The sequence below is a fragment of the Meriones unguiculatus genome, chromosome 1 (genome assembly GCF_030254825.1).
Source record: "Meriones unguiculatus strain TT.TT164.6M chromosome 1, Bangor_MerUng_6.1, whole genome shotgun sequence".
NCBI classification, from domain to species: Eukaryota; Metazoa; Chordata; class Mammalia; order Rodentia; family Muridae; genus Meriones; species Meriones unguiculatus.
Window position 1 is genome coordinate 55,293,418 of NC_083349.1, and position 13,552 is coordinate 55,306,969.

Genomic DNA, 13,552 nt, shown 5'->3' on the forward strand with positions numbered 1-13,552 from the left:
GCTACAAATGTCCATAGCCCTCACCTGGCCCTCTGTGAGTTGGACCCGGCTCATTTCCAGTGACCTACCAGCTGTATGGCCTCCTTGACTCCGTGGATGGACAGGGCCTCCTGGGTCAGGAGGTGAAGAATGCGGTTGCTGTGTGTGGCCTCCTTCCCTCCTTTGAGCAACAAGCCATTGCCACTTGCAATAGCCAAGGCTGCCACCTGCAGACCAAAGGAAACACCGTCAGAGTGACAATGATGTTTGCATTGCTGTGGGCTTTATTATAGTGCCTGTCTAACCTTTACCAGCTCCAAGTAAATGAAAAACTCACCTCATCCCACTTTGCGCTGAAGCCCAGAAAGAGTGGGGACCCCCAGGATACTCAACTGTGTCCACTGAGTCAGCAGAGGCTAGGGGGCACCTGTGGCCACAGCTGACTGTGGTCCTGGTGATAAGCAGCCTACTGGGGAGCACACACTGCTCAGGGCAGGGGAGGATGAGATATCCTATTACAGCAGCCAAGAGACACAGGCGCGGTCTGCCTAAGCCTGAGGCCTGCTTTTCTGAACACCTTTCAGATAAATGAAAATCACCCTAGTTGTAGAGAAAAGGCTACTAAAACCCTTTGCCCAGCCAGATTAGGTTTTTTTTTTGTTTTGTTTTGTTTTTTTTGTTTTTTTTTTTTTTGAGACAGGGTTTCTCTGTGTAGGCTTGGCTGTCCTGGACTCATTTTGCAGACTAGGCTGTCCTGGAACTCAGAGATCTGCCTCCCTCTGCCTCTCTGAGTGTTGGAATCACAGGTGTGCACCACCATGCCCAGCTTAGATTAGGGGTTTCTTAATGCTTTCTATTCACCTGAGTTGCTCTTGAGCCCCTTAGGAAGGCCGTGTAAACATTCTCCAGCTAAATGCAGACACCATGTTCCACGCACAGTTTTTTGTGTGTTGCCACCAGGGCTATGCTTCAGGTGAGCAGCCTCAGCCACAAGGGAAAGACTATTTATTCCTTGTGAGGAATCTGGTGGCTGAGAGGTGGCCAGGACATTTCAAGCATAGAGTCACAGGGAATTAGGACCATTCCTGCTAGCACACATGAGGTTTGCAGCCACCAACGGGCTTTTCTACAAGACAAGCTTGTGGCCAGAGGGGTGATGAGGATAGACAACCCTGGGAAGGGAGTCCTATGAGGAACAAGCTGGTGTGAGGCCCAGTCAGGGAGTACCCGCCGCAGAGCACAGTCCCCTATGCCTTACACACAGAGGGGCTAGCTTTTCATTTTAAAAAGAGAATTTTCCTTTGAGACCTCGGAGCCAGTACAAAGAAAGAGTTCACCTTAACCCACTCACAGCTTAGTGGGGGAAATGTTTATTGATTTCTCAGATAGTTTAGGGCAACAAAGCAAGGCCAACTCGCTACTGGCCCCTCCTGTTTCTCAGCATGGCTGCTCTGTCATGGACTAACCCCATTCCTTAAAGAGGCCTGCATTCAGTCTTCCATTAACAACCCAAAGCGCCTTTTCTATTAGATGTGCCTACAGGAAGCACTCTGTGACGCTGATAATGGAGTCTTTTTGTGTGTGAGTGGACAGGTGTTAGGTGAAGGATCGCTAGCAAGCCAGCAGGGATGTGCAGTCTCCGAACTGGGACTCTGTTCTCCCCCTCCCTGCAGGGGGTGATCTGGGCCCCAGCGGCAGCCTGACACTTAAAAGCGTGACAAGGAACATTAAGCTTTCTAGGACTCAGCTGCATCTCTGCTCTGGGATGTCTGGAAGGATGTAGAGCATAACCCACCTTAATAATAAACTGATAACCCCATGGATATATCTTTGCATCTTTTGAAGAAAAAGATCTTTCTTTTACACATGTATATACATGCATACATACATCTATCTTTGGTAACTTATCTCTAGCCCTGGTAATGGTCACACATACCTGGGGTAAACAGTCCGGACGAGACTCAAAGATCACCAGTAAAACACCTATTGGGACAGTTACTTGCTCTAGTTCCAGGTTTTTGGCAACCCGAGTCCGGCGCAGGACACGGCCCACGCTGTCCTGGGAAGAGGCTGCGATCTGTCGAAGCCCGATGGCCAAGCTGTTCAGTTTTGATGTGGAGAGGCTGAGGCGCTTCAGCAGAGGGACTGCGAGTCTTCCTGCAAAGGCAGTGGGATGAAACAATAAAGTGGCTGCTGTGAGGGGGCTTTGGCCACCAGCTTTACTATGGTAGGAATAGACACGGAACTGAGGGCCTTGGGGATGCAGTGCTGTGCATCCTTACATAGACCTTCTTGGGGGTGGGGAGGGATGGCTTGACACCTGCACCTCATGTCCCCAAATCATCACGTTTAACATGTGACATTCCAAAACATTCCAGCATTTCAAAACACGTGACATTCCAAAACATTCCAGCATTTCAAAACAGGGAGGCCTGGTTTCTACCTAACAATTTTGATAAGAGGCTGTGATGTAGTTGTTACACATAATCTACCACAGCTACTGATAAGCCAGGCTATCTGGAATATGGCGTGTAAAAAAAAATGCCAACTGTGAAATATCAGGTCTACCCATCAAACATGGCTGATGTATGTGTGCACAGGTTGATGTCTCAGCGGCATCAAAAACAATGATGATTTGTCTACTTTATCTTTCTGTTGCTGTTGTTATTATTTGAGACAGGGCCTTACTATGTGGCCACCACACCCAGCTAGCCCCCACTGTCTTAAAATGACAAACCAGAGAATGAAGAAGAAAGAAGCAAGGCACTTGGGCCTTGCTGACTGTAACTGGTCATCTACTGGGAAAGCCCTTAGCACAGTGCCTGCTAATATGATGGTCTTAGCCTTCATTAGCTGAGCGTCTACAGCAGTGAAGTTCTCAGTATCCTTTTCTGGTGAAAATCTAAAATTGCCACAGAAGCCAAACCTCACATGACCCTTGGGAACAGGAAAAGCTCCTTGGAGGGTTGGTTTAAAATATCTGGAAATGGAGGACTAAATACTATGAATAGTTAGAAAAAGAAAAACGTATGTAGTATCCGCCACCCACCTTTGATGAAAATTATATATAATAAATAATATAATTTCTTCAAACAATCTTGTCTTTAGATAGAGGTAAGAATTATCAGTAGCTGGGAGGTGGTAGTGCACACCTTTAATCCAAGCCCTTGGGAGGCAGAGGCAGGTGGATATCTGAATCCAGAGCCAAACTAATCTACAGAGTGAGTTCCAGGACAGCCAGGTCTACACAGAGAAAGCCTGTCTCTATAAAACAAAACAAAAACCAAAACAAACAAACAAAAAAAAAAAAAGAAGAAGAAAAAGAAGAAAAAGAAGAGAAGGAGGAAGAAGAGGAGAGAAGAGGAGGAGGAGGAGGAGGAGAAAGAACCATTCAAGGATAAAGAAGAACAACACAAAGAGAAATGCAGGAACACTCCTTACCTTCTGCCTCCTCCAAGTCTTTTTTGTTGGCTAACAGGATCTCTTCCCGCTGGTCCGTCAGCAGGTCTGCCAGATGATGGATGATTTCAGATCTCTACAAGAAAAGCAAAAGCAAGCCACGGACACACCAGGGGTGTACAAGAATGCACATGCTTCTTCCTCTACCATCACAGTGCCAGGCTTGTCCCTGGAGCCGAAGCTGCCACAGACCGAAATCCCCTTTTCCCCACATTCCTGGAGGTACCCATCTCCTTACACGTTCCCACCTGCCCTCATTTCTTCTTTTCCTTCTCCTTTTCCACTCCTGATTAGTGTCATTAGGAACCTAGGGCTCAGCACTGGGAATGTGATGAGTTATGTAACCTGACCGAGAGATAAACTGGCATGTAAAATTAGGAATGATACAGACAACTTTACAGATTTTCTATCAATAGACTGTTATTTCTCAGGTAAGTTTTTGTTGCTGCTGTTGCTTTGTTTTTTGAGACAGGGTTTCTCTGTGTAGCCCCTCGTACTTGCTCTGTAGTCCCGGTTGGCCTTGAACTCACAGAGATCTGCCTGCCTCTGCATCTTGAGCAATGGGATCAAAGCATCCACCACTAATGCCCGCCGTCCCAGGCAAGCTTTAAACCTGGCTTTTCTTTCTTGGCTTTTTTTTTTGAGATTTATTTTTTATTTTGTTTTATGGGTATGAGAGTTCTGCCTGCATGTGTGTCCATGCACCTCAAGCACGCAGTGTCTGTGGAGTCCAGAAGAGGGCAGGGCACTAGACTACCTTGGAACTGGAGTAAGCTGCTGTGTAAGCACTGGTAGTCCAACTCAGGACCTCTGGAAGAGCAATGGGCGCTCTTAACATCGAGCTATCGCTGAAGCACTTCGGCTTTTCTTTTTGGTTAATTACTTGGTAAAGTCAGTTAAAGGAGAAAATCCCAGTCCTTCATGCCCAAGGAGACTTATCCTTGGTCTTTCTGGGAAATGGGATAGTGGATGTGAAGACCACTGAAACAAAGCAGAGTGGTCTGAGAGAAGCCAGGCTCCTCCTTGGTTTTAACTTTCTTCCCCAGTAGCTAGCTTTTCTCTTCTCCCGTCTCAGACCAAAGTGCCCCACAGAAGAAGCCTGGAACGCTCCAGCCACGGCGGCACACCCTTGGGGAGGCTGCCCCGGATTTCACCTGTCCTCATCATCTCTAGTTTTATTGCACTGCTGCTGAGACTAACTCACTATGGACAAGGAGGGGCTAATCACAGAGCAGGCTCCGACGCTCTCTCTGGCAGGTGTTGCAGGTGCTTCAATGGGCAGGACGGGGTAACTTTCCTATGTGTCCATGTCTGCCATGTGTCAGATCTGCAGCTTCCCTTAGCTTGTCTTTGATCAAAACACAGAAATGTGTTCTGTGACAAATGTGACAGAAAGATTTTCTTCAGACTAAGGGGAGCATACCATCATTTCAGATGATTCTTCTAACACTAGGAATAAATGGGGCCAGCAGACTTGACCGTTAAGCCAGAACACACCAAGCTGTGAGTGAGTGTCCTCACCTGCTCAGGCTCTAATGTGGCCAGCATCCTCCCTCCAGATCGAGCCATCTCCCCCTGCTGCTCCACTGTAGGGCCTGCAAGAACACATGCAAGCATCAAACCGTGGTGAGCTTCACACTCACTGAATGCGGGAGAACGCCTGGTGTCGTAGTGTGCTTGGCTGACACACAGAGATCACCAAGGCCAATACCCCTCCCCATAAACATACCATACATAAACAAACATACCATACATAAACCATAAACAAACCAACACATGCCAGTGTAACTCAGGGATGAACACATCCTGCGTCTTATGTCGACAAGTCTCTGTGCCTTCCGGAGCTCAGCTGTGCTTTGCGGAGCACACTGCTTATGTGCTGGCATTTGTGAGCACAGATGACAAGGCACATCTTTGTGTGTGCTTCAGAACTCATACCCTGTCTTATGCACCTCTCTGCATATCTAGCACTTATTAGTTCTTAGTTCAGGCCTCGCAAGTGTTTCCTGGTTTGGGATACTAGGAGGACTAAGAGACTCTTACAAAATCCAGTTCTGCAAACAGTGTTTAAACGCCAGCATTTATGATGTGGCCTCACTGATTTCATAACCTGGATTTGCAGGGTGAGAGCTCAGGCTTCAGTCCCATCGAGGCTGGGGCAGCGCTGGCTGTTACCCACAGGCTATGGGACCTGAGGGAGAACTACTCACCAGCAGGCTTTACTTCTGAAAAGAAGGTGCCGACTTTCTTTCCCTCTACGATGTCTGTGATGACGTGCCCGGACACCTTTGGGTGGGTTCCGTTGGCAATGACGACAGAAGTTCCACCTTGCAAAGCCCAGAGTGCAGCTTTCACCTAAGGGGTCGGGTTAGATCCAAGAAGAGATTCAGACCTAGAAACATACACTTTAAACTCACATGATGACATACAACACAGTTCCATATTTAGCAAGCTAAATAAACAGAGGGGCCTGTGTAACAGCTCAGAATCTGGGAAAACATACACAAGCCCACCACCACCGGACCAGCTCAGCATGTACAGCCTAAAGGGGAATCAATGAGTCCTGTTTTCTCTGAGACCCTCTAGTACCAAACTCAAAACTTGCACATTTTGATTTGTCATGCCTTAACGGCTACAACTGGATGGCTAGAGGAATAACTGGAACAGGATTTTTGTGAACAAGGCTCTGTTCTTCTTTTCTACCATTGCTATAGGTGATGTTCTGCATTAAGGGTATAGAGCCTCTAAGAACAAACAATGGGAAAGAAAGGAGTTTTGAAAAACTTTCAGAAATACCTGCATTGATAACAGAAGATTTATTAAGTGTGAAAATTATATGGACCCTGCCCTCTATGGTTACAACACTGTGAGAGCTAATTTTCATTATCTGCTTGACTGGATTTGTATTCATTATGGAAATGCACTTCTGAGTCTCCAGAAAGTTTTAACTGGAAAAGGAGAACCCTAGATGTGAGCTGGGGCCGCAGGCTAAGGCAGGAGGAGGGTGTGAGCCGGGCACGAGTACATCTTTGTTTCCTGACTGTGGATGCAATGGGCCCAGCTGCCATGTCAGCAGCTGCCATGGCTTCCTGCCTTGCAGGACCATGCCCTCAGCCTGTGAGCCAGAATAGCTTTTGTCCACTATTACGTCAGGGCAACAAAAAAAGCAGTGAACACATGCACAAAATGTACTGCTCACATTAGTAAAGTAAAATACACCTAAAGACATGACTAAACGTAGGTATACGACAGCCACGAAACATTTAAATGTGCACATTTAAGTGTGTGTGTGATATTGGAACCATAGGCGTCCAGACAAGCAGTAAAAATGTTAAAGTGCCACGTGGGCTTGATGGCGGGAGAGTTCAGAATCAGCTTACCTTGGCTTCCATGCCCCCCAGTCCCACTCTCGACTTGGTTCCAAATGTCACAGACTGCTGATCTCCCGGATAGAATATGTCAATGAGCTTTGCATCATCTGAGCCTGGGGGACTGTCAAAGAGGCCTAAAAAGTGGATCAGAGTCGGTGACACCGCACAAAGGCCTCCCTAGGCGCTTGCTACTATACTAAAAATACAAACAAACAACAACAAAAGCAATGACCCTACTGTACCAGCTCCTGTCTCAGCGGGAAAGAGGATAAGGGGTCAGTGTGCTCTTTAGACAGCCTTAAACAAATGTCTCTGGACCTCCGGGCACGGTCACATCCGTGGCACAGTGCCCACAGCACCAGCAAGAGCCCTCCCCTCTGCCACCCCAGCTCACCACGCTGCACCTGAGCAGCAGAACTGAAGGAGAGGTGAGCGCACAAACAGTGCAGTCGCCACACTCTTGCCACACTCTGCAGCTGACGTTTCCGTTTCTGTAAAAACCCAGCTCTGTCTTTGTTTTAATCCCAAGTGTGGGACACGGGGCTGCTGATAGTTTGTCCACAGCTGATAACTGCCTTGCGTGGCTCAGAGACGGGCACCGTGGTCTTTTGGGAACTCTGAGGGGGAATAAATATCAGAGCCCAGAGAAAGGATGCTCCAAGAGAGAAGATGCTTGAAGATGGTGGGAGAAGGAAGAAGGCTGCTGGTTCTTCCTGATGCTGTGTTTGCTGTTTGCTGGCTACCTGGACTGCTGGATACTGACCCAAGGAACTAAATATAACCTTTCTCTTCTACCTAATGTCAGGGGGTAGAGGGATAGGAAACCAAAAGAAATTAGAGTTAAAATGTAGTACCAACATTATACCATTTGGGCAGGTCGAGATGTTAGGCGAGTACTCATTCACTCTCATCATACACCCTTCCAATCAAACAGACCGACACCTCCTGGTTTACGAGCGAGTGTCTTAAAGGTTGGACTGAGTCAGTAGAAGAGCTATGACTCTCAGCACTTGGGCTGGCTTTATCACCATGAAACAAATAGCCTGTATGCAACTGAACAGGGTAATACCACATTGAAATGAAATGCTATATGTATACAACATGAGGTTAAAAAAATCCCCACAGGGGCTGGAGAAATGGCTGAGTGGTTAAGAGCACTGTCTGCTCTTCCAGAGGTTCTAAGTTCAATTCCCAGCAACCACATCGTGGCTCCCAACCATCTATACTGCCATCTGATGCCCTCTTCTGGCATGCAGCTGTACATGCAGACAGAGCATTCATAAATGTAAAGTAAATAAATATATCTTTAAAACAGTTCTCACAGTTTCACTTTGAAAGAGCAGAGACCCTGGAAGGGGAAAGGAGAAGGGTAAGAGGGGCCTGGAAACATGGTGTCAAATCACCAAAGGGGAGACACACATTAAAAAGACTGCCCGTGGCTGAGAACTGCTATAGGATATTTTGGGTGGTAGTGTTTTTTGGTTTTGTGTGTTTATATGTACATGTATGTGCAGACTCACATGAGTGTCTAGGTATATACACAAATCATGTACAGAAGGCAGAGTACAACCTCAGGTGTCATTTCTCAGTTACCATCTTTTTTTTTTTTTTTTAAACTTTTAAAAGACAAAGAGTCTCACTAGCCCGGAACTTACGAATTGGGCTAGAGCAATCAGCACTAAGCTGTTTCTGCCTCCTTAGCTCTCAGATTACAAGCCTACACTTGGCTTTTCCTTCCTTTCTTTTTCTTTCTTTCCTTCCTTCTTTTTAATGTCTGGTGTGGTGCTCGTGCTTGCTAGACCAGTGCTTTGCCCACTGAACTACTTCCTCAGCCATTTTTGGCTTTAAATTGCTGCTTTCCCTACACAGGATGCCCACATCATTCCAGAACTTTAGGACAATCCTGTTCTGTGTAAAACCCCTCTGGGGATTGAGGGAATCAGTGTGCAATGCTAACACATGAGCAGCAGTAAGTGGCCAGCCTGCAAGGCTCAGCCAGTGCCCCACAGCTCCAGGATTCCAGGCTGGGTTCTTCCCAGAAGGTGACAGGTGTGATGTGGACTGAGGAGCCGTTCAGTTTCAGGTAACTGTGTGGGAAAGACTGTCATATCAGGAGACATTTTCCAGAGGCCTTCACACTTCTGTAATTCTGCCTATTGCTCTCTCTCCAGTCTTCTAACTCCACCATCAGGATCTTTAACATAGGATACTGTTCTAAGATGGCAAAGGTGCTTAACATTGAGCCTGAGTTTGATCCCCAGGATTCAAGTGATGGAACAGAGAATCAACTCTCACAAATTATCCTCTGAGCTCAGCATACGTTTCCTTTTTAAAGGAAATGATTAAAGACTTCTCATTAAGACAGTTACAACACAGTAACAAACAGGTATTGTCAAGGGTCAGACATTTTAGCTCCCTCATACTCCGTGGGTGGCAACATCAAATAGCCCAGCAGCTTCGGAAAACACTACGGTGGTTGTGAATACCAAGTTACCACATGAATCTCCTCCCCACTCTTCCTTACCTATCGTTCTTAATTGTAGAGTTGGGGGTTGGCTCTAGGGCCTTGCTCTTGCTAGGTGAGCATTCTGTCATGAAGCCCAACAATTATACTCTTAGGTGAAAAAAAAAAAAAAAGCAAACGAAAACCACCCATACAAAAGTAGACTCCCAGCAGCATTATTAATAACAGAACAGATGCCCACCAACGGATGATTAATAAGTAAAATGTGGTATGTGGAATAGTATTTGGCAATAAAAAGAAACAGATCAGGCTGGAGACATGGCTCAGTGGCTAAGAGCGCTGTCTGCTCTTCCAAGGGACCCAGGTTCAACTCCCAACACCCACATGGCAGCTCACAACTGTCTGTAAGCAGTTCCAGGTAGTCTAACACCCTCATGCCAATGCACATAAAATAGAACAATAAAAAAAAAAAAAAGAAACAGATCATTGGTGCACACTAATGTAGATGAACCTTGAAACACATTCTACTAAGTGAAAAAAGCCAGTGACAAAGGAGCACATAGTTTATCATTCCATTCACAGAAAATCTCTAATAGGGAAACCCTTGGAGACAGAAAGCACACTGGAGGTTGTGCATGGCTGGGGATTTGGATGCAAGCAGGCAGTGACTGCTAACAGGTGTGAGGTTTCTTGTCAGGATGAGGAAAATAACTTAGAATTATTTATGGAAATGGTTGTACAGGTATATGAATACTCCAGAGATTACTGAATTGAAAACTTTAAATAGGTGAATTATGTGGTATTTCCTTGAAGCTGTTGTTTTTTTTTTTTAAAGAAACCATGAAAGTATCTGAAAATATCAATTCTGCATTCAAACTCCATTTTGTAGAAACACCCACCCAAGTCACAGAAAACCTTCAGCTTACATGGTCCAGGAAGTAACTGTCTATTGTGAAAAATGATCAGAAGAAAAACCACGTGCTCACATGTGGGAACAAAAGTAAAGGGCGTTGCTGTGTACCTTCTACATCTGAAAGGACAATCAAGAGGTCAGTTTTCATCTCCACGGCCAGACGGGCAGCCAGGCTGTCATTATCCTTAACACTAATAACCTACAAGGCAGGAAAAAAAGGAGTGAGTTGGCTATGAAGTCCGAAAAGAGATTCCCAGAAGCACCCAGGTAGGCTCTGGCAGGCAAAACCAATGCTCCAAAATATGCAAATGAGAGCTCAGCCCCGCTGCCTGCACAACGCAAAGGCTTCCTTCTGCACATGCATGCCGAACTCTTCAAGCCATGCTCACGGCACCATCCACGCCACGGTAGCACCTCATCCACTGAAGAAGGAAGCTCCCTCATGTCAGAGGGTCCTCTGCAGCCAAGGCTCTGTAATGCCAGGTCTCGCGCTTTCTCCTCTTGCTCATGCCAAACGTCCAGTGTTAGTACATGCAGCCCAGCAGTGTTAGTCAGAGTCTCCAGCATGCTCAACTCTTAGGACTACTGTACCCACATTTACCCCCTGGAGATCACTGTTGGGCTCAGCTGGGGGGACAACAGCGTCATTCGTGTTCACGATGGGGACGATGTTCATCCGAAGCAGCTCGTGGAGTGTGCCGTTGAGATTCCTGCGCTTCTGCTCATCGTGGAAATCCAAGTTGGTCACCAGAATCTGAGGAGATTAAACAGAAGATGCAGGGGGTGGGAGGAATGATGAACTCCCTAGGAATGGCATGAAAAGATGCTGAGCATCGGAGAGACAGGCTTTAGACTTCTAGAAAACACACCTTTGGCTACTGATCCAATTTCTTCTTCTATTTTCCTTTTTTAATTAAAAAAATTAGGGTTTTTTTTTTTTTTTTTTTTTTTTTTGGCAGTGCTAGAGAGTGAACCTAGGGTCTGGCATATCTAGCCAGCATGTTCCCACTGAATTACATTTCTAACATGCTTAGCAAATTGAGAGACCCTTAAATTACAATTGTCTGGAAGATTTTATAAAATTGGGAAACCGATGCACCCACTTTAAAGGGATCCGTGACTGTAAAAAATATCTGTAAAAAAATATTTCCTTACTTTGAATCTGACTCAGGGCCATGGTAGGCGCCTATGTGCTAGGTGAGTGGGCAAATGGCTTACCAGTCTTCAAGAGTGCCTTAGACAAACTGGAACAGGGCTAGGCTGTCCCTAGTTTTGCTCCAGTGCAGGGCACTATTGGGAGTTAAGGATACTATGTTTGAGTGTGTGGGAAAAGGGATGAGCATAAAGAAAGGCTAGAGAGAACATAGTTCAGGGGAAAAGAACCAGAATAAGGTGCTTATGGGTAGAGAGGTGGGGTGAAAGCTGTCAATGGATCTGTTTTCATCCAAGAATTACGGTATCAGGCAAAAGCTAACAGTAGAGAAAAGAGAATGAGAACAATAGCGAGAAACTAAGTGATAGAAAACTCTGGAAAAAGCCAAAAAACAAAAATGTTTTCCTGTAATCCCTGATGAAGGGAAGGTGGAGAAGGTGCTACAAAAGGCAGCAGTTAAGGCCTGCCTGCACCAGGGTCTGGCCGGGAGACCCGAGAACCCTGCCACAGGGCCGATGCCTCACTGCTCGTAAAATACAGGTAATGGAGGCAAAGCAGAAGTGTGGCCGAGGGAAAGAACCCCTCCCTCAACATGTGTTGCCGAGTCCCTCTGAAACAGGGATCCTTGTCCCAGCTACGGGAATGGAGAATAAGGATGGTCACGGTGGGATGGCGTGTGGCATGGGCTCATAAGAAAACGTGACTCCTTTCTGGAAAGCTTTAGTTCTGCGGCCACTAGATGGGGCCAAAGCTGGAGCCACTGGGTTTGGCATGCCTGTGTGAGGCTGCAGATGGAAGGAAGCATATGGGTACAGAAGGGGTATGGTTGGGGTGAGTAGGAGGGCTAAAGGTCCAGGAAAACACCTGTCACTACAACAGCTTCACAAACAAGGGCTGCTTCGGCTGTAGCTGGGAAGGCAGGGACACAAGGGTAGGGGTTAGGGGTGGGGCTCCAGGCAGGGAAGCTGGTGCCTGGGCAAAGGAAATCAAAGGAAATTGGCTGGCTGAGATGACAAATCAGAATCATTTCTATGAAGGAAACACAAGCTGCTGCACTCGGGTAAGTCTTTACCCTGAGGCCCACGAGGTCTCAGACCCACTGATAACAGTCTTCTACACAGGATCCCTGGAGAAAATATAAGGAACCAAAGGGGAAGGTGCAAAGAGCATGTGTGATAAGCCCCGTGTGGGAGAGGGGCCAGGGTGGAAGAGGCCCAGGGACTGGAGCCACTTGGGAACAGGATGGGCAGAGCTTTAGCTCAATATCAACGCAAAAAGTGGCAGCAACTTCTAATGGGACTGTCACCACCAACAAAGCAAAACAGAACCTGTCCAAAAGCATCAACTCTGAGAAAAGTAAATCAATAAAACACAACAAAAGTGCGGTTGCTGGACCCAAGTGTCCTCGCTTGGCTCCGGGCACTGAAAAAACTAACACTGTTGATGGACCGCAGAGAAGAGAGAGTGGATGGCATGTGTGGCGGATATGGAGATTTCCATTGTATCTGCACTATGTCAGTGGTTCTCAACCCTCCTAATGCTGCAGCCCTTTAATACAGTTCCTCATGCCGTGGTGACCATAAAATTATTTTTGTTGCTACTTCACAACTATAATTTTGATACAGTTATGAATTATAATGTCAATATTTTGTCAAGGGGGTGAAGACCCATAGGTTGAGAACTGACACACTGACTGACAACTAAGTCTGAGATTACAGTCACAGGCCATAGGGGAAGAACTCCACCCCCTTCTGTTTTAGCACACTTGGGAACACTGATACAATATGAGAACATGACTAGGGGTGGCCACTACAAAGATGACAGAGAACCAGAAAAAGCAATAGGAAATGAAGACACAAACCCTGAGATATGACAGGGCGTCGTGGTGCATGCCTTTAATCCTAGCCCTTGGGAGGCAGAGGCAGGCAGACCGCTGGGCGTTCTAGGACAGCCTGGTCAACAGAGTTTCAGGACAGCCAAGGGCTACACAGTGAAACCATGTCTCCAAAAAGAAAACAAACAAACAAGCAACACCCCAAACCCGAGATACCTCCTGTGTAAAATAATAGCCACATAGCTATCAGGGTCAGAGGTACGAGAGAAGTTGACAAATAATAACTTCAGGCTTTATTTTTTTACCAGTTAGAGGACTGCATTTTAGATGCTTTTATTTACTGCTTGGCTGCCAGGGTGATTAAAATTACAATTTTTTT

At 46.4% G+C, this 13,552-nt stretch overlaps 1 protein-coding gene across 5 annotated transcripts in view; it reads right to left on the reverse strand.

Annotated features, from left to right (window-relative positions):
- Window positions 1-13,552, reverse strand: part of Aldh18a1 (aldehyde dehydrogenase 18 family member A1) — a 34,851-nt gene that overhangs the window by 8,405 nt on the left and 12,894 nt on the right. For 4 of the 5 annotated variants that reach the window (XM_021633055.2, XM_021633057.2, XM_021633058.2 and 1 more), the window contains 8 exons: window positions 10,782-10,940; window positions 10,295-10,385; window positions 6,819-6,943; window positions 5,649-5,793; window positions 4,960-5,033; window positions 3,421-3,514; window positions 1,916-2,136; window positions 69-206 (listed from right to left, as the gene is read on the reverse strand). In XM_021633055.2, coding sequence (XP_021488730.1) covers window positions 69-206; window positions 1,916-2,136; window positions 3,421-3,514; window positions 4,960-5,033; window positions 5,649-5,793; window positions 6,819-6,943; window positions 10,295-10,385; window positions 10,782-10,940 — 1,047 coding nt within the window. The remainder of the gene's footprint in view (window positions 1-68; window positions 207-1,915; window positions 2,137-3,420; window positions 3,515-4,959; window positions 5,034-5,648; window positions 5,794-6,818; window positions 6,944-10,294; window positions 10,386-10,781; window positions 10,941-13,552) is intronic. The other variant, XM_021633059.2, reaches the window with a different exon arrangement.